Source organism: Nelusetta ayraudi, unplaced genomic scaffold (assembly GCF_046127955.1).
Source record: "Nelusetta ayraudi isolate G7.1 ecotype Tasmania unplaced genomic scaffold, CSIRO-AGI_Nayr_v1 ptg000026l, whole genome shotgun sequence".
NCBI lineage: Eukaryota > Metazoa > Chordata > Actinopteri > Tetraodontiformes > Monacanthidae > Nelusetta > Nelusetta ayraudi.
In genome coordinates, this window is record NW_027466076.1 from 5,590,001 (window position 1) to 5,612,953 (window position 22,953).

General features: G+C 46.9%; 5 protein-coding genes across 6 annotated transcripts in view; 3 read left to right on the forward strand and 2 right to left on the reverse strand.

The window, feature by feature from the left end:
* LOC142889895 (E3 ubiquitin-protein ligase RNF180-like) overlaps positions 1-353 on the forward strand; it is a 156,508-nt gene extending 156,155 nt beyond the window's left edge. Inside the window, exon 8 of the mRNA XM_076028569.1 lies at positions 1-353. This exon is cut by the window's left edge and continues 1,194 nt beyond it. The gene's annotated coding sequence lies outside the window, so the exon portion shown is untranslated.
* The window catches only part of LOC142890373 (growth arrest and DNA damage-inducible protein GADD45 gamma-like), a 170,351-nt gene that overhangs the window by 117,565 nt on the left and 29,833 nt on the right, over positions 1-22,953 (reverse strand). The window lies entirely within an intron of this gene.
* On the forward strand, positions 833-6,272 carry LOC142890369 (regulator of G-protein signaling 7-binding protein B-like). 2 transcript variants are annotated; one of them, XM_076029341.1, is made up of 7 exons: positions 833-1,002; positions 1,195-1,481; positions 1,702-1,874; positions 3,083-3,213; positions 4,344-4,482; positions 4,606-4,676; positions 5,364-6,272. In XM_076029341.1, the coding sequence occupies exons 2-7, from the start codon at positions 1,353-1,355 to the stop codon at positions 5,453-5,455; spliced, it is 735 nt and encodes a 244-aa protein (XP_075885456.1). In that variant the 5' UTR covers positions 833-1,002; positions 1,195-1,352; the 3' UTR covers positions 5,456-6,272. The 2 variants fall into 2 exon arrangements, with proteins under 2 accessions (XP_075885456.1, XP_075885458.1); XM_076029343.1 differs by having other exon boundaries at positions 833-1,481; positions 3,083-3,189.
* On the forward strand, positions 8,019-16,442 carry c6.2 (complement component 6, duplicate 2). Its single transcript, XM_076029355.1, has 18 exons — positions 8,019-8,154; positions 9,384-9,550; positions 9,763-9,922; positions 10,014-10,158; positions 10,590-10,731; positions 10,815-10,953; positions 11,137-11,349; positions 11,440-11,683; positions 11,968-12,090; positions 12,769-12,935; positions 13,020-13,245; positions 13,334-13,502; positions 13,643-13,754; positions 14,191-14,323; positions 14,420-14,614; positions 15,182-15,269; positions 15,421-15,665; positions 16,001-16,442. The coding sequence occupies exons 2-18, from the start codon at positions 9,405-9,407 to the stop codon at positions 16,180-16,182; spliced, it is 2,829 nt and encodes a 942-aa protein (XP_075885470.1). The 5' UTR covers positions 8,019-8,154; positions 9,384-9,404; the 3' UTR covers positions 16,183-16,442.
* Positions 16,633-22,208, reverse strand: LOC142889896 (complement component C7-like; the record flags this gene model as incomplete). The annotated part of the gene is made up of 17 exons (XM_076028571.1): positions 16,633-16,883; positions 17,452-17,633; positions 17,724-17,820; positions 17,927-18,118; positions 18,232-18,364; positions 18,473-18,560; positions 18,858-19,017; positions 19,227-19,455; positions 19,622-19,788; positions 19,893-20,006; positions 20,094-20,337; positions 20,427-20,555; positions 20,908-21,046; positions 21,167-21,311; positions 21,521-21,662; positions 21,855-21,930; positions 22,144-22,208. Coding segments are annotated over 17 exons (2,475 nt in total), but the record flags the coding sequence as incomplete, so codon positions are not given.

The window sequence follows — 22,953 nt, forward strand, 5'->3', positions numbered from 1 at the left end:
TCTTCAACAGGTTTAAAGTTTAAATCAAACTCTAAAGTTTCCTCTGTTTCAAGAAGAGAGCTGTGGAAGTCTTTTTGTTAATTGAAATTGTATCATGCTTTTAATGAGCTTTTGTTGACCCAGGTTCTGCACTGCTGTGTTGAGGACCATCAGTGTTTCATGAGCGGAAAATTTTAGTCATACATCTGCTTTTTTTTTTTTTCCCATCTGTATCAGACATAATGAATCATTTTCGATCATTGCCAGTATATTATTGAGGACAACAGTTCCCCTCTGATGTACTTTTCCTTTGATTTCTTGAACTAATTGTCACAACAAAGTAGGACCTCAATAAATGATGATTGGGAATGAAATGGCTTTTTTTTTGTTGACAGCAACTAATGGACAACATCCACCTTCATGTTCAGCAGCAGCAGCAGCAGCAGCAGCAGCTACTGCTACAACCTAGCGCTTCTTCATCACTGCTGAGCTGCTGGCAATAACAGCTTGTAAACCCTACTTGGCAGATTCTTCACACCATCACATGTTTATGTGTTGCTGCATCAACGTGAGGAGAGTCGATGGGATTTGGGAGACCTCCCTCCAACAATATAGGTTTTTTTTTTTAATTTTATTTTACTCAATGTATTTTCTATGCAACAATGAGCTCAGGTGTTAGCATTGTATGCAGGCAAGCGCTGTAAAACAGCACCTGTTTGATATGAAACTCTACTCACACATGTACTTACAGTATCATAATATAAATATAAAAATACCAATATAAATTTTACAATTTCGACAGGTTTCCAATGTCAACTTCGCCTTGCAATTAATTCACAGGTCCATTTTTTTCTTAATTAATGTTTATTTTTAAATTGCATTTTCCTGCACAGTGTTGCAGCCTAATCTTGGTCCTCCACTGCTGCTGTAGCGGCTCCCTGTCAGATCTTCCTCACACGTGAACGCGCAGCGGCGGAAGACGGCGGAGCCTCCGTGGTGTCGGGCCTCCAGGAGCGGCTGAAGGTGACTCTCCCCTCGGCGGGGATGCAGAGGGAGCTTCCGGTAGCGCCGACCGGCCCGCTGCTGCTGCTGCTGCTGCCGCCGCTGCTGCTGCTGCTCCAGCTCCACCATCATCACCCCCTTGAACCGCAGCCTCAGTGCGAGCGGGACCGAGGCTCTGCTGCCATTTAACCGCCTTGTTATTTTCCGCCACAGGACAAAACATCAAGTGTGCGAGCGTGCGTCCGTGCCTGTGCGCGCGCAAGGAGAGAAAGGCTTGTGCTTTATTTTATTTTTATTTTTTTCTTCCCCCCCCCGCCCCCACCTTGGTGTTTTCCGTGTGGCTCGGCTCCGGTTGGCTGGCTGTTGCATGCATGTGTTCTGCACCGTACGGGCGGAGAAGGCGCCCAAGATCCGCAGGGATCGTCTTCCCCAGCAAGGTGTCGCAGGCGGAGCCGGAGCGCAGGGACAGCGCGGAGGGGGCCGCGGACGGTAGCAGGATGGTGAGTACCAGTGCCAGCATCAGTACCAGTACCAGTACCAGTGTGAACCGAGGAGCTGGGCTGCGGCGCAACAAGAAAGAGGGCGAAAGATGCGCTTTTCTCCTCAAATGAAGACGCTCATCTAATGAGCATTCTGTTCTGTTCTGTTCTGTTCTGTTGTTGTTGTTGTTTTCATGATTGTGGCTCCTCCTCCCTCCATTCCTATCGTCTCCCACCGCAGACTGTCCAGGAATTCAACACCCTGGTGGCGCTGTACCGGGAGCAGGTCATCTCAGTGGGGGAGATCTCGGCCGACTGTCCGTCCCTGCGGGCTCAGATGCACCACACTCGCTCCAAAGGATGCTGCATGGCCCGGGCCGCCCACCAGGACCTCGCCGTCATCTCAGTGTCAGGGTGCGCACTCAGTTCTGTTGCATTAATGCACACAAACAAACACACAAGCAGGCACACACACACACACACACACACACACACACAGGCCAATACCAATCGACCTCTAACCTCGCGTCCGCTGTTAAATGAGCTGCATCTGAGAAGTGCGTGCACGACAATACTGTGCTGACACACGGGTGCTGTGATCAATGGGATGCATGAATGCTAAACGCTAAGGATCCTGATATTCCTTGGGCAATAGTAATAGAAAATATAATAGTAAATAGTCATTTACACGCTAGCAACCAGAAATAAACGTTCTCTCCTTCTCCAAACCATCACATCCCGTCTTTAGAAATCCTCATTTTTGGCCTCTTCCTCCATCAGTTGGTGGCCCGCAGTCACAATCAATTCATGTCGTCTTTCACCACATCCATAAATCTTCTCTTTGCTCTTCCGGCCTGCCACTTCCGACTCCAGCGTCCCTCTGCTCATATATTCACTGTCCGACCACTGCACGCCCAGGCCGTCTCTGTCTGCCTTCTGTGGCTTTATTGTCAGAACCTGGAAGACTTCGACCGACGTCCCGTCCCTCTGACGGGACTAATTCCTGATGCCGTCCATCCTGCTCAGAGAGAAACTCAACGTGTTAATCCCGGCTGCTGTCCTCCAGCTGTGCCGCCAGTCTTTTCCTCAGCGCCGCGCAAACATGGCTGCTCTCGCCATCATTTTGTACCTTACATTCTTGCAGGTGCTCCTTTATTTTGCACGTCACACCTGACGCTTAAACACTGAGGGAAAAGAAAGCGAAAGGAGAAAAATGGGTGTAAATAAAAAAAAGACTGGAGCCACAGAATTTTGATCAAATAACCCTAAAATTTCTTTTACAAGAAATATAAAGTAAAAAAAAAAAAAACAACAACATTTAAAGAAATGTGTCATTAACAGGGAGCCATTGAAAGCAATCAATCAACCAATCAAGCAGTCAATCCATCCATCAATCAGTCAGTCAATCAATCAGAGACCAGATTAGTCCCAGAGGTCTTGAAAGAACCATAAAGCTCGTTTCCTCCAGTAAATACGCTGCCCTGCTGTTGAAGCGCTCGTGCTGGATTAGTGAAAATCATTTTGCTTCTAATTTTGAGATGTCAAAATGTTTGTGACTGTTTGCGTCTTCAACATGTTCTCTCTCTCCCCCTGCCCCCCTCCGACGCCTCGCTGTGATGCAGCCCTGAGGACGGAGAGATCCACCCTGAGATCTGCCGGCTCTTCATCCAGCTGCAGTGCTGCCTGGAGATGTTCATCACAGAGATGCTCAAGTCCATGTGCCTGCTAGGTGTGCTGCAGCTGCACAGGAAAAGTACTGCTTTTGAGGATTTACTTTGAAATGTTGAGAGCAGAAACTGGGAGGGTGACGTCACGTGTGAATGAAACTGCATCCCCGCTCAGGCGTCGAGTCGTCGTTGGGTTTTATTGGTGGGGTTTCTTATTAGAATTCACAGCAGAAAGTTCATGTCGTCGTTTATGTTGTGACTCTGTGAGCTCCAAAAAGCAGCCACTCTCCCTTGAACTGCGTTACTGGTTGTGCTTTTAAAGTGCTGCTGCTGCTAAGTTCACTTGGTTGTATTGTGCAACCACACCACTAGATGTCAGTGTCTGCTCCACCTATGACACCTAAGTGTGCCCCGGTTTACAATTCAGAAAGTTTGGCACAAAATAACAAAAACAAAACATTTTTTTTTTACCAGATGGACCAGATTCAAATTTGAGGTGACTGCTTTGCAGCCTCAAGGGGGCGCTGCTTGAGTTTCTTCCTTCTGCTGGTCCCCAAATTAACAAGATTAATGTGAGGATTGTTTCAGGAAGTGTGACTGAGCTGAACAGCCTGCAACAAAACTGAACATGTATCAGTTGGTGTGTCGATCCCTGAAGGGAACAGCAGGAAGGAATTGATTTGCTATTCAGCAAACGATATTCTGATAAGAGACAAAGCTTGCTTAACATTTTCCACAGGAGAAAAAAAAAATTACATATAAACACACTGAAAAATACTATTGCTATAAAAACTCATGTATTAGTGGCATTCGTGTGCCGGTAAATCTGTTTTATTGTCATAATTCCAGAGATAACTAGAGCAGTGTTCCCCATTCTGACCACAACGGGGCAGCAGAGAGACAGCAGCGTATTCCAAATTAAATAGCCATTCTATCACTTCACACAACAGCGGTTAAACAGTCAGAAACAAACAGTATTGTTTCAGAATGTGCAATTTCATTTTTTTTAAATGTAGTTTTTAACAATGCAATCCTAACTGCTTATGATGTTTGTTTTCTTTTTTTTTTTTAATTTTGTGAACTGGACCTTGAGTCTGTTAATAATACAATCAATCAATCAATCAATCAATCAATCAAACAATCAAACTAGTCAGTTTCTAAGTAGAATGTTCAGCGAGTGGAGCTTCATGAGGGCTCTCGGTGTCTCCTGCTGCAGGGAGCGACTCGGAGCCCCGCCTGGACTTCAGGATGGATGAGAGCTCAGATGTGCCCATCCTGGAGGAGAGATCCTCCTCTCCCATTGACTTCCTGCAGGACCAGTGGCTGGTGGGAACTGACATTGAGAACATAGAGAGGTGCACCAGCCAAGACAACGCCTCACTCTGATTTCTCGTGTCGCTTTTACGCCGCTCTCGCAAGAACTCATCCAAAGACTCATCTGACTGATTTGGTGTCTGTGTGTGTTTCTGTTTGAACAGAGATATGAAAGAGATGCGAAACTTGCTCAGCAAACTCAGGGACACAATGCCATTGCCACTGAAAAACCAAGGTGTGTATCTCACCACTTGTCCACCTAAACGCAGCAATTTGCACCATGAGCCCGATCAAATTAACTTTATTGTCATCACAAGTTATCACAAGTACAGATCAAAGAAATGCACTTAGCACATATATATATATATGTATATATATATATATATATATATATATATATATATATATATATGTATATATATATATATGTATATATATATATATATACATATATATATATATATATATATACATATATATATATATATATACATATATATATATATATATGATTGCGTCATTTCTGCATGTTCATTCTGATAAAGCTTTGCATCACCTCCAATTTCGAGTCTGTCTGAAAAGTAAACACAGCCACTGGAGGCAGCGTCATGCAATAACAAAAAAAAACAAAAAAACTGACTGCGATGGAGACGCCATCATCTGTGTGACATGTGCGATCCACATGGTGATATTAATGTATTAACAATAGGGGGGATGCGGGGGTGCTGGAAGGCTTTATCTTGTGATGAGCGCAGGGGCTTTGGAGTGAGACGGAGTGAGACGGTGTGAGACAGAGTTAGACGGTGTGAGACAGAGTGAAACAGAGTGAGACGGTGTGAGACGGAGTGAGACGGAGTGAGACAGAGTGAAACAGAGTGAGACAGTGAGGCTTGGCTGGTGATTGGATTTGTGCTCTTTGCAGATGACAGCAGCCTGTTGAACCTGACTCCACACCCGCTGATCCGACAGAGGAAGAGACGCTTCCCCGGACTCTGCTGCATGGTGTCCGGCTGAGCATCACCACCACCACCACCATCAGCCACTCAGCCGCTCAGCTCCTCCTCCACCTCATCCGTGATGTATATACTCATATCTCTCCCAATGTCTCCATTTTACTCTTTATTTCCTGTTTTGAATGGATTTTCTTTCTCGTTAGCCGACTCCTTCCAGTCCGCCTCACTACTGCTTTGAGTTCTGACATTCAGAACACTTGCGTCGGGTCGCTCTGACACTGGGCTCGGGCCAGTTTGAGTGTGTTTTTATTGACAGATGTCCCACTGGCCATTGCTTCCAGCACTGTACATACCATCAGAAGAGGAAAAATAGTAAAGGCATAGAGATTATCAAATAAAGCAACAATCATATCAGTATTTTCAATCCATCACTTTTCTCCTTCTGATGATCATTTTTGTTTTATATGTATATTTAAAGAAAGTCAAATAATCATGGAAATATTTCTGGCTATGCACTGGCATTTTCCTCATTTATCAGTGTTCCAGTCACGCTGCTATTTAGAACGTGTCGATGGTGAGATGATTTGCTTTCAGTGGAGTATTATTCAGCAGAGACGCCTGCCAGGTGAGCCTCTTCTTCTTCTGTGTGATTTCACACCCTGCGCTTGGAGCAGCTTCACGCGCACTGTATGAAGTCTAATGGCAAACAAGGAGCCCTGTGTACAGCACGTGCAGTAATATTGATCTCGCCGTTCACCCAGTGTCCTAGTGGCCAAGCGAGCTACTGCGGGTTTTTACTACCAAAGAGTCAAACGGAAATAAAAGGGCAGCAACTTTAGTCATGTTTGAGTTGCGGTGGGTTGAAATCTGGTGGGGGTCGGGGGGGTGTGGGGGTTCTCACCATGGAAACTGTTGTCCACTTGTGCTGTAATGTGTTTCAATGACTTGTGCTGTAGATACTCATTGTGCATGAATGCCAAAAAATATAGTATTAGTTGCCAAGAAAAGCTGTTGAAAAGCCAAATTGTGGAATTATTGTGCAAATGCAATGCATTTGGAGGGTAAATAGACATTTTTCACTTGTTGAGAGAAAAAAAAAAAGCTACTTAAAAAAATATAGTGTGAAAAAAAACCTGCAGAAATGATGATACATATCTAAAAGAGACGAGATGAAATCATTTCAATCATTGACATTCAATTTTGGTGTGCACCAGAGGTTTGGCTTGTGATGTTGATCACATTTTGGCTTTCTGTGCATTAGCATCATTTTTCCATGAGGTAAGAGATGCTCTGCCTCTTCGTCTGTGGTGCAAATTTCACAACATAATGTCAACATGTTGTCAAAATGACAGAGGGCCTGTGGAGGCCTGTCGTCTAACTTAACCAGTTCACTCCCATTAGCTGCAATCTCTGTAAGTGTATTCATCTTTTCATTGAAAAAGACTTTATAGAAATGCGACTGTGATACTTGTTTATTTGGTGATCATCAGTACCTTGTATTTTTTCCTCTGTTCTGCAATATTTGGCTGTAATGAGACCAACACGGCTTCGGGGGCGGGGGGCCTGGGGGGAGAGAAGACTTTGAATAATGACGCTTTTTTTCCCTTGAAAACTTTTTGGACTCAGTGCCGGTTCCGATTGCAGTGGCTGACCCTCGCCCCCCCCCCCCCGAAAAAAAAGAAACAAATAAATAAAAATAAAAAGATGAACTAAAGTGAACTGAAGCCATCTGAATGTCGGTGCGCTGTCATCTGTGAATTGTCGTCAGTGTTGAGTTTCTTCCACGTGAGTTCAAGTGGTGACGTCCAGACTGCTTCGACGCATTGATTTCAGCATGTTCATGGCCGTGTGTTGTCAGCGTGTCATGCTATGTAGAGAATCTAGAGCTAATCTCATGTATAGTTGAATTTTATAATGTGAATAAAGTTTTATATGCAAAAAATATTGTTTTGACATCTTTCCCCACCCCTCCCCCCTGCTATCCTCTGTACCTCAGCTTTAACTTTTCACAGGCTGTGCAGTGTTGCTTTGTTCGTGCCGCTCCTGAGAGTAAACAGGCTGTGCAGTGTGAGCGTCGAAAAATGGTCGGATGTGGAGTGAAACATATTATTTAGATGCAGCAAAGATCTGCTGCCATGCTAAATATTATCATCTCTGCATTTTGCAAATGCCAATTAGAATATTGTCCAAAATGCTGCATGGTTTCCACAGTACTAAGAAATTGAAATGTAATGGGCAAACATATTACAGCAATGAGGAAGAATCGGAGTTGGCCCCGACGCAGCACTGAAGGACAATGAATCAATGCACAGTATCTTCATATTCAAAAAGACAGAGTTTTGTTCCTGTTTGCACAATATGCAAACGCCGTGTCTCCCCTCCACGACCTGCAGCTGTCAACATGAACACAAAACATCTGGTTCTCGTCTCTGCAGCCGGGAAATTCCTCCCGACTCTCGCTTCCCGTAACACCGAGGTTCCGAGGAGGTTAGGTAATAATTGAGAGCTTTTGAGATTATTAATGGCAATGTTTTGGAACATCACGTATATGTGTTCTGTGTTTGTGTTGTGTTTTTTTTTTTTTTTTTTCAAAGAGGGAGGTTTTAAATATCTTTGGTCCTCGCAGGCGTGAGTCAGTCAGCTCGGCCTGCAGCGCGGAGACGGCTGAGTGAGCCTGAGTGTTAACCTGCTCAGACACACCGCAGACTCTCCACTGTCTGATCTGGCTTCTGCTGAGAGGGACGTCTGCTACTGCGGTGAGTCATGCTCGTTGGAGTGCATGTGTCCACTTTGACTTCTGTTCAGAGAGAACTGCAACATCTTTGCTCTGCAGACTGGATTATTTTGCTGTCTCCTAATGGTAATTCTAAATAGGGATGCAAAACTATTTATTGATTCATTAATCGTTGGTTGATTGACCTTATCAAACGATTAATTGATGAATGGCGATTTTTTTTTTCCTGAAAACCTAAACTTTACAATGAAAAATGTGCAAGGAATACAATATTTAACCCTTAAATAATGTTGAGGGTTAGTGTAATAAAACTGGCAGTAAAAGTAATTTGGTTTTCCTACCCTTACAACGGTGGAGGTTCCTTCCTCCTCCCTCAGTCCATGGCCACATGCATTAGGCTAATTGGCAACTCTGTCTTGTGTGTGAATTGTCAAGCTGTGTCGGCCCTGCAACGAGCTGCCCTTGAAAAGACTGCACGGAAGTGGATGGATGGGTGGCTGGATGGATGGATGGATGCATGGGTGGATGCATGGGTGGATGGATTGGTGGATAGATGGATGGGTGGATGGATGGATGGATGCATGGGTGGATGGATTGGTGGATAGATGGATGGGTGGATGGATGGATAGATGGATGGGTGGATGGGTGGATGGATGGATGGATGGATGGATGGATGGGTGGCTGGATGGATGGATGGATGCATGGGTGGATGGGTGGATGGATGGATGGATGGATGGATGGATGGGTGGATGCATGGGTGGATGGATTGGTGGATAGATGGATGGATGGGTGGATGGATGGATGGATAGATGGATGGATGGGTGGGTGGGTGGATGGATGGATGGATGGATGGATGGATTGGTGGGTAGATGGATGGGTGGGTGGATGGATGGATGGATGGATGGATGGGTGGATGGATGGATAGATGGATGGATGGGTGGGTGGGTGGATGGATGGATGGATGGATGGGTGGGTGGATGGATGGATGGATGGATGGATGGGTGGATGGATGGATGGATGGGTGGATGGATGGATGGATGGATGGGTGGGTGGATGGATGGATGGATGGATGGATGGATGGATGGATGGGTGGATGGATGGATGGATGGGTGGATGGATGGATAGATGGATGGATGGATGGATAGATGGATGGATGGATTCATTCATCATTTCAACAGAACAAGACAAACAATTAAAGGACAAACGAGCCGTTCTCAGCTTATCCTTTCTCACTGTGTGCTGTTCGCTTCCCCAGCCGGTCTCAACTGCCCCCCTGATGGCTCCGTTCAGCCGACTGCTCCTCCTGCTGCAGCTCCTCTGCTGGACGTCGGCAGGACTGGCCTGTTTCTGCGAGCGCTACCCCTGGGGCTCCTGGTCGCCTTGCAGCAGTACCTGCAACCACGGCGTGCAGCACAGAGACAGGTACAAATAAAGAGCCGGACTCGAGCTTTCTCAACAAAATGCGTCCTCTCAACAGCTTTACGTTTTTCTCAAAGGTGCAAGAAAGGCTTCGTTATTTGCCAGTGTGTAGACAGCTGCAAATGCAGCCGTCCATCAGATGTGAACATATCGTCTTCTTTTTCTGTTTGTACCCTCCAAATATTTTTTGGTTTGTTGCTGTTGCTCTTTGACAGGAACGTCCAGTATAACGACGGCTACTACTGGAAGTACAGCTGCCACCAGCTGTGTAAGGGGCACGACAGCAGGTCCTGCAACGAGGAGAGGTGCCCCATCAACTGCCTGCTCACAGACTTTGGGCCCTGGTCCATCTGCTCCCCCTGCGTCCAGAAACAGGCATTCAGTCGCACCACATGCCCTACTTCAAACACAAGTGCCCGTCACGCTCAAATAGCTCTGAACCTTTTACCTTGATGTTTGCCTGCAGTTTCGCACGAGGTCCGTCCTGAGGCCGTCCCAGTACAGCGGCTCCGCCTGCAGCGTGGAGCTGACGGAGGAACGGCTCTGTCACGCCGCCACTGAGTGCAAGCTGGCCGACGTGGACTGCAGGGAACAATTCAAGTGTGACAATGGTACCCACGCTTTATTATATTTTCACTTGGACGGATCCCAAGCAAAGGCTGGCATTGAAACAGAGCCGGTTTTCATCACTTCGACTGTTTTTTAAAAATCTTTGGATTAATTTTAAGAGCCTTCAAAGTTGAAGCTGAAGCCTCTAGGAATGAGCCAGAGTAAGCAAAATTAAAACATTTACAGGAAGTGCACAATTAGCATGCATGCATGTGACTCGACAACGGACAGCGCCACCTACGGAAACAGAGCCCTGCTCAGGAGGAATATTGAACAGCGACATTAAAGAAGAATCACTTCTTTCTCTCATCCAAGCCTTTGAGTCAAAAGGGGTTCTGCAGAGTCCTAATAAATGCTGCTTGTGGCTTAATTGTCTTCGGGCCTCCCAGCCTCTTCTCTTGTCTCTGACTCGTCAACGCTGGCTTTCACCCAGGACGCTGCATCAACACCACGCTGACCTGCAACAGCCAGAACGACTGTGGGGACAACTCTGACGAGAGAGACTGCAGACGCTTCACCATTGTGTGTCCCAGGGACATCAGGCCGACCCCCGGCGTTAACCTGGTCGGGAATGGGTGAGCTGAGGTCAAAGGTCATGGCCTGGAAGAACGACAGAAAAAGGAAGCGGGCTGAATGTGGATGTTGTGTCTGCGTGAAGGTTTGATGCCCTGGCCGAGGAGCCCAGGGGCGCCGTGCTGGACAACATGTTCATGGGAGGAACGTGCACCATCAAGAGGCCCAATAGTACAAACCTGTACCACCGGATCCCATACAACTTTGAGAACTTTGACATCAAGGTGACATTCATGTATCTTATGTCTTGGCCATTACACCCAGGTTCAGTCAATTCTGAGGATTGCAAACTGTCTTCAGAGTGGCAGAGCCTCAGAGTGGACTGTGGGACATCCACACCTCCGTTTCTCCTGTCACTGCTCCTTTTGCTCCTTTTCACGTGTGTGTTTCCTATTCTTGTTGTCAAGGTTGCAGTGGTGGACGACTTCAACACTGAGTTGCACCCGCTAAAGACTGAGACCATCGAGTTGCCGAGGAAGACGACGTCGTCCAACAGCAGCCAGGGCAGTCAGAGGAACTTGTTTATCCCCTTGATTTTCCTCCCCATCTTTTTCTCTGGTGGGAGGTCCAAGACGCAGATCACCTCCAACACGGAGGCCTTTGAAGCCTCCAAGAAAATAGTGAGTTGTGGTTTGTGTTACCCCTGGCGTGACGACTCAACATGATCCAGTCCTTCAAATTCCTCCCTTTCTCCCTCTCTCCCTCTGTAGGATTCCACGTTTCTGAGGGTTCACCAGGTTCTTCCCGTGTCCACGTTTGAAGTGAGGGACCAAGGGGACCTTGTCCTCTCGCTGCCCTTCCTGCAGCACCTCACCGCTCTCCCTCTGGAGTACAGCTACGCCGTGTACAGGGACCTATTGATGCGCTTCGGGACCCACTACATCGCCTCGGGCAAACTGGGAGGCCAGTATGACCTGCTGTACCAGTACGACCGAGAGGAGCTCAACACCGCAGGTGCAAGAACACAGATGCAGGGGCTCAGTTATTAAAAAATATCAGTTATTAAAAAATATCTGGGCAAGGCAAAAATTCAAAAGGGCTTTAGGAACTAGAACATGTGAATGTCCTGTGAATATTAGGCAGGCTCAACTAAGATTTACAAATGAATCATCATTGCATATGAAGTTATGGTGTTGGTTGCAGATAACAACAGAAACACTCAGTTATCCAGTCCTACCAGTTGCATCACCAACTCTTTAAGCCAGTTTGATATAACTGTGCTTTACTCGACTCCACAGGTGAAACCAGCGAGCACGTCACAGGCTGCCTGTCCACCGAGACCACCTTCTCCGTCATCCTGTACAGTCAGCACAGCAGCGTGAGGCGATGCAGGGACAACAAGATGACTGAGAAACACGGAGGTTCATTTTTCAGATTTCTTTCTTCTCTCCGCCGTCTGTGTGTTGTGCAGGATGTGAAAACCAACCGTCAAGTCAAGTCACAGTTTATTCATAGACACCTTTAACACGACCTCAGACAAACAAAGTGCTGTACAGTTAATTCAAAAAAAAAAAAAAAAAGGCATGATCGTACACAAACACACACAAATACAACAATAAAATAATAATAAATACAAGAATCGGACAACAAAGTCATCAAGTAGTAAAGCAAGGAAATAGTAAAAGCTCAATTTCAGAACAAAATCAGGAAAATGACAAAATAAAGAAATAAATCAGGAGCAACTGGTTAGATGACTTAAGTGCCCTAGTGGTGGAGTGAGGCTGCAAGACCAATGAACAGAGAATGACAGTAGTCTAAACACAATGTGACCAGGGTGTGAGGGACTCTCTCAAAATCCTGGGGAGATTCAGTATGACTTTTGCTGATAGTCTTCACTGAAAGAAGCTTGTTTTGACTAGAGAGCGCAACTGCTTGTTAAACTTAAAGTCACTGTCTGTAGTAACTCCAAGGTTCCTTGCAAAAGGGCAGCAGTGGGACTTAAGGGTGCCGATGGTGCTGTCAATGCCATCCAAAAGATTTTGTCGACCAAATGAAACGATTTCAGTTTTTTTCTTGTTCTGTTAAAAAAAAAAATCCAGGTTCGTACATTCAGTCGGCAGCGAAGTCTTTCTCCTTGGTGAGGGGCGGTCGGGCCAGAGAGGCAACAGCTCTGGCCTGGGAGAGGAAGGGTCCGGCTCCGGACAGAGTGTCCTACAAGAACTGGGCCAGCTCGATCATGGATAACCCCGCCCTCATCGAGACCAAGGTCAAATCCAACGCCGCGCAAAAATGAAAAAGCTTCCAAATCAACGGGACAAACGGACGCGGCGGTCGCATGTGTTTGATTCAGGCTCTGCCCATTGTGGACCTGGTGCGGGGAATCCCGTGCGCCGTCACCAAGAGGCGACACCTGCGGAAGGCCCTGCTGCAGTACATGGACGAGTTCGATGCCTGCAGGTGCGCACCGTGCCCCAACAACGCCAGGCCCGTCCTGTCCGGCACCGAGTGCAAGTGCGTCTGCCAGACGGGCACCTTCGGCAGAGACTGTGAGAAAAGAGCGCCTGACTTCACTTCAGGTAACGCAGCAGCGCGCTAGACTCTGCCTCTTTCCTGCTCGGTTTTCATCACGACGACGGTGTTTTTTCCAACTGTGCACCAACGCAGAGGAGGTGGACGGCTACTGGAGCTGCTGGGCCCCCTGGAGCAGCTGTGGAGCCACCATGAAAAGGCATCGCACCAGGCGCTGCAATAACCCTGCACCAATCAGAGGAGGGCAGCCCTGCAACGGTCCTGACAGACAGGAGGACACATGTCATGTCAGATTCTTTGAACGGTAGCTACACACACACACACACACACACCATAGATCCACCCTCCTGAGATACTTAAAACAATGATTGACAATGATTGTTTGTTGCTGCTTTATCTGCTCGCTGACCCTCAATACCTCCAGTAACGTGCCTTCGTCTCCAGACAGGAATCGTGCGACAACGACAACGACTACACTATTGGCCTGAGGATCGAGCTCCCTCCTGGTGTGGAGGGCTGTCTGAGACCAGAGAGCCCTGCCAACAGCTTCCTCAGGGTGAAGGGTCTCCTCACGCATGTTCTGTCATAGATAGATAGATAGATAGATAGATAGATAGATAGATAGATAGATAGATAGATAGATGGATGGATGGATGGATAGATCTGGGTGGATGATAGATAGATAGATAGATAGATAGATGGATGGATGGATAGATAGATCTAGATGAATGGAAGGATGGATGGATGGATGGATAGATGGATGGATGGATGGATGGATAGATCTGGGTGGATGGATAGATAGATAGATGGATAGATCTGGATGGATAGATAGATAAATAGATAGATAGTGTTTGACTCCGTGTTTGACTCCCATTGCTTTATGTTATTGGGAAAGTTTAACAGTGGGAAGTGAGCTTTTTCCTGCCGAAGCTCATTTATCTCACAGACCTTGTTTTGTTGTTGTTGCTTTTCCAAACTCTCCAATCTCCCAGAAAGCACAGCCATATTACCTTTATGGTGAGGAAGAGGAGTTTCAGTGCTACGTTGGGTTTGACCTGGAAGGTTTCCAGTTCATAAACTGCCTCCCTGGGGGAGTGTGGAGCCAACCCAAAGGAGAATGTCTTCGTAAGTCTACTCCAGCCTTGGCCATTCAAGAAGGTTTTAGTTACATCCAACAGTCTCAAGCCAAAGCTTCAACTTGTTGTTCCTCTGGTGTCCCAGGCAAAGTGTGCCTTCCCCCTGACCTCCCTGAAGGCATGACGGTGCACCCCATGAGAGACGAGTACAGGGTGGGACAGTCGATGGGGTTCAGCTGTGACGGTGTTGGCCTGCTCCCGGTGCCATCGAGCAGACACACGTGTGGCCAAAGTCTCACCTGGGAGCCTCCATTACCTGAAGACCTGCACTGTAGCGACGGTACAGTGGAGCGTTCTTCAAGTAGTGTCACCATCACCGTGTGACAGAGCTGAGAACCTTTCAATTATGGTGAAGAGGAAATGGGTTTGGTGTCTGTGTGTTTGTTTAAATACAAGTAAGTAGATCAAAACACTGAAGAGGTGCAGAGCCCTGGAAATTTCATTAAACTAAATGAAAACAACACTCAAGAGTCCATCTCAGATAATTACTTCATTAGTAATGAGCTCACTGACAGGCATCAAGGACCAAACACCGACAGTTTCTATATTCTTTGCCTGGTCTTGACTACATCACTATGGTTTAGCTATGAAGAAACACAAACTGTCCTATTTGTGAAATGACCCAAAAGTAAATTCTAAGGGTCTGATTTCTTAAAAGTATTCACTTGCAAAAACAGCTTTGGCTGAGCTGTCTGGGAGTCAATCAGGCCCCAAAGTTGGTAACGTCAACACAGAATACAGTCATATATTTAAAACGACAGAAGTTTGCAACCGAGAGAAGTGAATGAATCTAATAAATAAACCTTTTAACATATACTTTGTATTTTCTTGTATTTTCTGCATGCAGTGGAGTCGTTTGTTCCGGATGGTCAGTGTCGCCCAGGACAGAGACTGCAGGGCTCCCAATGTGTCTGCATTCAACAGGAGAGCTGCCTGTAAGGCGTTGTTTATTTGATCTTCCAGCATCTTTTTACTATCATGAAAACATTCAGTTGTCTTCCATCCATGAACCAAATGATGTAATGTCAAGCAAACAAAAGGGGTTTTGAGAAGGGTCGTGACTTGTCTTTGTCTTTGTGTGCTTAGCTCCCAACCGGAGAACCTCTGCATCCTGAACGTGGATCTTGGCCTGGCCGTGTCCATGTCCCTCTGCTCTTTCCAAGCCGGCCTTTGCCACAGCGATCCGCTCTTCTTCATTCACGAGGGTGCCTGCAATCCTGCCGACGTGGCCAAAGTGGAGTGGGCCAAGTTCAGAGCCAGCTTGGCCTCCAAGAGCTCCATCCGACAACCCTGCGGCCTTGACACTTGCTACGAGTGGGAGACCTGCTCAGGTGAGGGTTAGGATTCTCTTATTAGTTATTTATTGTAGCTAAAGCAGTTGAATCAACACTAGAGTATTTTGTCCCACAAGTCTGTACTTTTACTCCAGGACAGAATGCGAATACTTTCACCACCTTTGGTCAAATGTCGGGGTTGACTGTATTTACATCTTTTACATGTGACCTTGCCTGTAACTTAGAAGCCTCCTCAAAGACTTGTGGGTCTGTGAAAATCACTTTCCTCCATGAAAAACTGATTTTTCTTCTCCTTCTTCTTCTTCTTCTTCTTCTTCTTCTTCTTCTTCTTCTTCTTCTTCTGCTTCTTCCTCCTCCTCCTCCTCCTCTAGCGGTTGAGAAGTGCGCCTGCTTGGCTGCCCGGGACTGCCCAAACAGCCAGGAGAACATGTTCTGTGTGAAGCTCACCAGGTCTCAGAGGACTCGGAGCTTGGATCTGTGCTCTCTTGCCTCTCTCAAGTGTTCCAGCTATCAGCTGGAAGTCCTCAATGAAGGAGACTGTCCATCCAAATAAGCACTGAAGCTCTTCTGTGCCGCGTGACACAACTCTCACCATTCATAACTCATGTTTTTAATAAACTGACAAAAAAACTCTAGACTATACAGCTCAGAACGTCACGTTTTTGTTCCTTACAACCACAGGAAGAATGCAAATAATAATGGGGTTTATTATTATTTATTTGTATGGCACTTTTCATACGAAAAACAGCTCACAACAAAGAAAGCAAACATGAACAACAAAGAGAAAGAAAAGAAAAGAAAATGAAAACAAAACCCGACCCTCCCACACCCACAAATACAGAGACACACAAACACGTACACGCACACAAACTCACACCCGCGCACACACTGTTGCAGAGGAGATCAGAAAACAATCTAAACCAGGTTTTTAAGTTTTTATCGCTTCAGGAAAAATTCAAAGCAAAGTTATCTAAAACCTTAAATATGACAAGATGGCAGTACAACTAAAATTGCATTTGAGTCACTGTGAACACACATTTTTGAGACATCACCTCAGAGTGAAACAAACCGAGCCAGATCTTCATTGTGCGCAAGCCTCGATGCCAGTGACCTGGAGCTGCTGTCCAGCGCACCTCCTGGCTCCCACCTCACACTGGCTCATCGTCCTGCTCACACTGTCAGACGAGACGCACAGGGGGGCGGAGTCTCTCGGGCAGTCCGCCACGTTCTGACACACGCATTGATGGGTTGACTCTGGAAAGAGTTGAAGTTGTTAAGATAGATTATATCCAACAGAGTTCCCGAATAACCTGGAAAAAAATGTGGAATTCTTTCCATCTGTGATCTTCAGAATGGCTTTGCGTACTGATAAAATGTCGCCAGAGTAAACAAAGCAGTATGTAGTAAACTGGCAAAATGCAATTTTGAGTGATGCAATTTTCAATCCTATTTTCCTTTATTCCTCCTTACTTGTGAATTTAAGGCCGTTATTTCCGAGCCTTTAACCAGAAACATTTCAGGTGACCAGGCAACAATCCCAGTCCGTCCAGTCCAAGACCGAGACCAGAACCAGTATAAATGCCCCGGAGTCTAAGACCAAGACCCTTAAAAAGTGGTCTGGAGATCAAGACCAATCTCCAATACTACAACATTAAGTCTGTGGAGGTTCTCAGTCATCCAGGTCATCTTCAAGTAGAAGGGTTCCATTGGGGCAACTGGACTTGTTCTTGCGATCTTCAAGAACGTCTTCAAGGTCTCAAGAACAAGTCCAGTTGCCCCAACGGAACCCTTCTACTCTCGACCAGCTGAGGATGGCACCTACCCTGGCAGACCGTCCCTGGTTTGCAGTCGTCACACGATGTGGAGGCTTCCTCTGGCCAGTTACAGTCACTATCCGCGGCCAGCGTGAAGCTCCGGCCCTGACACTCCAAAGCCCCGAGCTGGCAGACCTCCATCAGGCGGGGTCGACCCCAGCCAAGCTGGGCGCACAGCTGCACAGAAGCCCTGCAGATAAATATACACGACATGTTGATGATGTTCTGGATAGGAAAGCTTTGGTGGGCGATGGGTGATGGATGGAGACACAACACTCACGCGCAACTGAAAGGCATCTTGCACACACAGCCACTTTTGCCAGCACTCTCCCACAGTTTACACTGCAGGCCGGGTGGAGGAGGCGGAGCTGTGGGCACTGAGGGGAAGACACGAGCAGGTTCAAAACACAAATAGGTCACATGACTAGTGTGATATTAAAATGATGAGAAACAGACCTCGAGTCTAAAAACAAAGACCCTCACCTGCGACACAACTTGTTGTGGATGGAGATGGAGACCACTGCAAACTAGGAGAGCACATGACCTCTGACACCTCTCCCTCTAGCGTTGACCCCGCCGGGCACGACAGCGACACCGTCTCGCCAATCTCATAGGTTGCCTTGATAGGCGTGGCTAAAAGTTGACTGTCGAGCAGAGGAACCTGACACGTGGAGCCTAGAAGGAGAAGAAGTAAGGAAGGAAGCCTGCTGAGTGAAATATGTCACTTTATTTTTTCTTTTGTGTCTGCATTGGAAAGGTCAAAGGGAGAGATACAACCGAGGACATACTTTGACAAACCATTGGTCCCCTCCTCCAACTCCGGTCCTCAGTACATTCAGCCACAGCATCTCCACTCAGGTAGAAGCCCTCTACACAGGAGTACTCCACCATGATCCCAACCGGGTAGTAATCGTCGGGATTCTGAGAACAGAACAAAGCCAAAGGTGAATTTAACAAACGATTTTTCCCTTCATCTTCGGGAGGAGGGGACCAAGTTAGGCTCAAATGACTGAACAAGTCGCTGCTCACCTGAATGAACCCGTTCCTGAGGTTGGGAGGTGGTCCACATAGTTTTGGTGGAGTCACAGAAAGACTGAAGCACTGGGGCTCCATCATCCTGCACACAAACAGTTTCAAATGATAAGACATGAAGCAGTCCACCAGCAGCTGCCTTGTGACAATCTGTGGTATTTCTAAGAGTTTTGGGGGGCGGGGGGGGTGTCATGGATTATATAATACAGGAGTAATTGGTAAATTTGCTTCAATATTCAAATCTTTAGAAACGTCACAAACGTGTTATTAACTGCGTAATTCACATTTAAAGATCATTTGTCTCTTTGTCTAACCAGGAGTCACACACCCTAAAAACAGCCAACAAAGTGCCATGAAATTGTCTTGTCTTGTTGCGACTCACTGTAGGTGCTGCATGCCTCCGTCCTCGCATGGCTTTTCCTCCGCAAGCCGCCCGAGGCAGTAACTGCCTTGCGTGCTGGCACACCGTCTGCTTCTTGACCTTTGACCTCCTGAGCAGGAACCCCAGGACGACCAGCAGCTCCATCTGCCCTTGACCAACTCTGACGAAGCAAAGTGAGTGACGCAGGGTAAAATGAATGCAATGAAAAGTTTAAGCGCCATGCATGTTGCTACACGGACTGGTGCTTAGTGTTCATGGCTGGGCTGTCCTGGACTATAAGGCTTTGTCTACCTACCCTAACACAGACAAACGCCCCTGATCAGGCAAACTGGGGACCTGGGGACTGTGAAAATGAGAATTGTGCTGTACCTGCCGGATCTCTTGCCACGGTGCTGGTCTGGCAGGCTGCTCCTGATGTGCCGCCCCGGCAGCTGCAGTAGCAGACAGAGTCCACCAGCAGCAGCTGACCGTTGTTCTGGCAGGGCCGGCAGCGGCAGGAGTCCTCCTGGGACAGGTACTCCTCAATGGCTCTCTTCAGGTGGAGCTTCTTCACACCTGCGCAGTTCACCTCCTTCACCAGCTCGTACAGAGGACGCAGCTGAACAAAGAAAGATACTGTTTTTTTTTCTCTGAGACAACTACCAGCTGAACTCCAGCTGTCCCAATGGGCAAGCAGCGGCTGTAAACCCAGGTGTGAAATACTGGCAGCACACGGTACTCACAGTAAGAAAATGAAAATGAATGAATCAACTCCAGCTCACTACCTTCTTCTCAATGACTTGAGGTAAGTCCTTGACAGAAGAGGCCCAGTTGTTGTAGATCTCTCCGTTGGCCTCTGGGGTTTCCAGGTTAACAACAGACAGTGCGGCTTTATGGGCTGTATTTCCTCCAAATATGTCCACAGTGATGGGCATCTCCCGCATGCTGGATCCTGTGAGGGGCCGACAGAGCTTGTTCAATTATTTACAAGACACTTGAAAAACAAACTTCATTTGGACGCTTTTGCTTTGTTTTTCATGGAACAGTTTCTCTCACCGCTGCTCTCTGCAATTGCCCGGGTCAGCTTTTCACAGACGGTCGTGAGTTTTTTCCGGAACCAGCGTCGTTTAACCTTCCTCCAACACCGCTGGTAATCTATATCTGTGGTGCCTATCAACAGAATATACTTGAGTTAAGAAAAAAACCTGGGCTGTCAGCGTCGACGCATTAATTACAGTTACGCCCAAGTGGTCTTACTGGTGGATGACATGGCGTGTTCTGTGAGCTTCAGCAGAGCTTGGTAGTGGCCGCCCAGCGAGCCCTCGGCGAGGTAGTGCGTGCCGTAGGTCTGAATCAACTGGCGGTAAGCCGAGTAGTCGTAGGTGAGCGGCAGCGACGACAGGGCCTTCCAGAAGCCTTCGGTCAGAGTCAAGTACTGAGGCGCGTTGTTCTGGAACTGGGCCAGCTTCACCGTGTTCTTCAGCACGATATATCTGTGTGCCTGCCGGCAAAAGACACGACCAAACCCGTGACGCAATGAAGAGATTGACCATGGCCTGAATACTGATAAGGCTGCAGGCCGGCGGTCACCTTGCTCTCGGAGACCTCTTTGTGGAAGGTGACGCGGTCGTGTACAAACAAGGCGTTGGACTGCTTGTGCTGCATGTACGACCAGGAACTTTCAAAGGACTCGTCGCTTTCATCGTTGTTGACGGTCACCTGCGGCAAAACACGGAAAAATGTGACGGGTTAATGTTGCTTTTTAATTGTAAATTGTTGAGACGTTTCACACACACAAAAGAACTCTCAGTGCCCCCACAGTTCACTTTAACTTTTGGTGAGGTGCACTTAAATGGTTCAGTAGGTAATAATTAGAGATTGTGAAGAAGAGTGGTTAAATTTTAGATTGCAGCGTCTTTCACTCTCCCTCCCTCTCCTGAGCTCGCCAGTGAGCTACGGTGGCCTGCATACCTCATCCACCTTCTTTTATTTTGAAGAGGTGAGCGGTAATCGTGGGCTGGATTGTCCACACCAGACTTTCTTAGAAATATGGCCCCTCTGTTCATCTCACCTCAAAGTTGTACCTCAGGATGCTCTGAGGAAGTCGGTAGAAGATCTTATGGTCGCCGCTGAACACTTTTCGACACTGACCTCCAAAGCTCTGAGTGTTGATGACGCCTGCTCTCAGCTTGCCTGACTGAATGTCGTACCTGTTGTGGGGGAACAAAAAAAAAAAAGGTTTTACTGACTCTAATCAAATTTAATCAAGTTATGCTGATGTTTTTACCCCAATATGCTGTAGGCCTGCACCCTGACCCTGGGCAACTCACCCGGCGCCGGTGAGGTCAGAGTTGGGAGGCGTTTTGTCGATGTCACACGACTCCAGTCGACTGTCTGCATTACAGCCTCTTTCATCCAGACCGTCTTCACAGTCCTGGTCGCCATTGCACACCAGAGACTGGCTGATACACTGACCTGAGGGGTCCAATAAGGATTTGCACTTCAAATTGCTCCATCAAGAGAATGCAAGTTCTACAAGCACTGCCGCGACTGATAAAATTATCAATCATATTCATAATATGTGTGTGAATTATAACATGTATATGGAATTACAGTCTAAAATATTGATAGAAAAACACACAAAGGGATTTTCATGTGCAGTGACGTCATCCTGTGATACGTACCGGAGGTGCAGCGAAACCTGCCGCCACATCCTTCCCTTAGAGGGCATCTTTTCTGTGTTGTGCATGGCTGTGTTTCTGTGGCTGCTCCTGAACAGGGCGCGCCCCCAAACTGTGCAAATACCTCCACGTGGCGAGTGCGCACCTACAAGTCATCAGAGAAATGAGATGCAATGGGCACAGTGTTACCTGCCTGCGCTGTTAGGACACCGCAAAGCTTTGAGTCTTGGTCTTTTGGTCTAAAGGATCGTATCTCATTTTACAGGAACCAACCCGGACCCAGGCAGTGACTGCAGTGTGTGGTACTTAGAGGGAGCAGACGCAAAGATTTGTGTACCTTTGTTTTGGAGCAAGCATCGCACTCAGACCAATCACCGTACGGCCCCCAGCGGCAGTTTATTCGCTGCTGACAGCTGAGACACATCAGCATGAGTGACAAAAACAAACAAGTCAGTCAGTCAGACACTTGAATGTCAACTTTAACCAAAACCACCATCCAACAAGAGCCTAAAATATAATGGAAAAATGTTCAACCATAATACAAATATAACCAAGTCATGATGTAATAATACAATTATAATCCAATAAAGCTGCTGCTAGTGTGTGTGTGTGTGTGATGCACTTACCTAAAGGGAGACAGAAAGGCGAGCAGCAATGCAACAGAGGGCAGCGGTGCATTAAATAGCAGCTGTTAACAGAGAGGTGGACGCAGTTAATACCACCAGGTGTCAGGTGACACAATCTTCTACATGTTAATGTCCTTGAAAGCCTGAAAGCCTGACATGGTAAAGTGTGTATTATGCTACCTTCATGATGTCTCCCTCAAGGTCTGGCAGTTGGTTCTCAGCACTGCAGCCGCAGGTCAGATTATAAGCGAGGGAGCAGCGGGGCGATTGTGCAACTCTTCCAGAGTTCAGGAATTTCCACAGTGAAGAAAATGTGACCGGATCCGAACAGGCCTACATCACAAACACATAGCCAGTGTTCCTTTGCTCAGCCTCGGTCCAAAGCCAACTGGGCTCTGTTCTCTGCGTTTCAATCCAAAAACACTTTGAACTCAGTTCAAGTAAATCTTGGTCAGTCTTGTTTGCTGTGAAAGCTGAAAAGTACTTTGTTTTTTTGTTTTTTTTCCCCCCCCAGGATGGCTGCACTGGATTGCAACAGAAGTTGTTGTGTCACAGCTGGAAAGAACATGCACAATTTGGTCAAAGGTTGAATCCAGTCCCACGCAGTCCATTTTTAGATAAAAAAGAGAAAAAGTCTTTGCTTTTTATTTCAATGTTTTTTTTTCATGTGCGTACAAATCAAATTGTTTGGTTTCATGGTGATTATTAGTGGAGATATCAATCTGAAAAATGGCAGAATTATTAACAATTCACCGTGTACCATCGTTGTCTACTGAATCTTCCCATAAATATTCTCATTCACCTTCCCGG

What these genes read in the sequence shown, in the direction of transcription:
- c6.2 (XM_076029355.1), top strand. Translation starts at nt 9,405, where the DNA reads ATGGCTCCGTTCAGCCGACTGCTCCTCCTGCTGCAGCTCCTCTGCTGG. An exon ending in CCCCCTGCGTCCAGAAACAG is followed by an intron (nt 9,923 to 10,013) that starts GCATTCAGTCGC and finishes GTTTGCCTGCAG; the next exon opens with TTTCGCACGAGGTCCGTCCT. An exon ending in CCGCCCTCATCGAGACCAAG is followed by an intron (nt 12,936 to 13,019) that starts GTCAAATCCAAC and finishes TGTTTGATTCAG; the next exon opens with GCTCTGCCCATTGTGGACCT.
- LOC142890369 (XM_076029341.1), top strand. Translation starts at nt 1,353, where the DNA reads ATGTGTTCTGCACCGTACGGGCGGAGAAGGCGCCCAAGATCCGCAGGG. An exon ending in CCGCGGACGGTAGCAGGATG is followed by an intron (nt 1,482 to 1,701) that starts GTGAGTACCAGT and finishes CTCCCACCGCAG; the next exon opens with ACTGTCCAGGAATTCAACAC. An exon ending in GACATTGAGAACATAGAGAG is followed by an intron (nt 4,483 to 4,605) that starts GTGCACCAGCCA and finishes CTGTTTGAACAG; the next exon opens with AGATATGAAAGAGATGCGAA.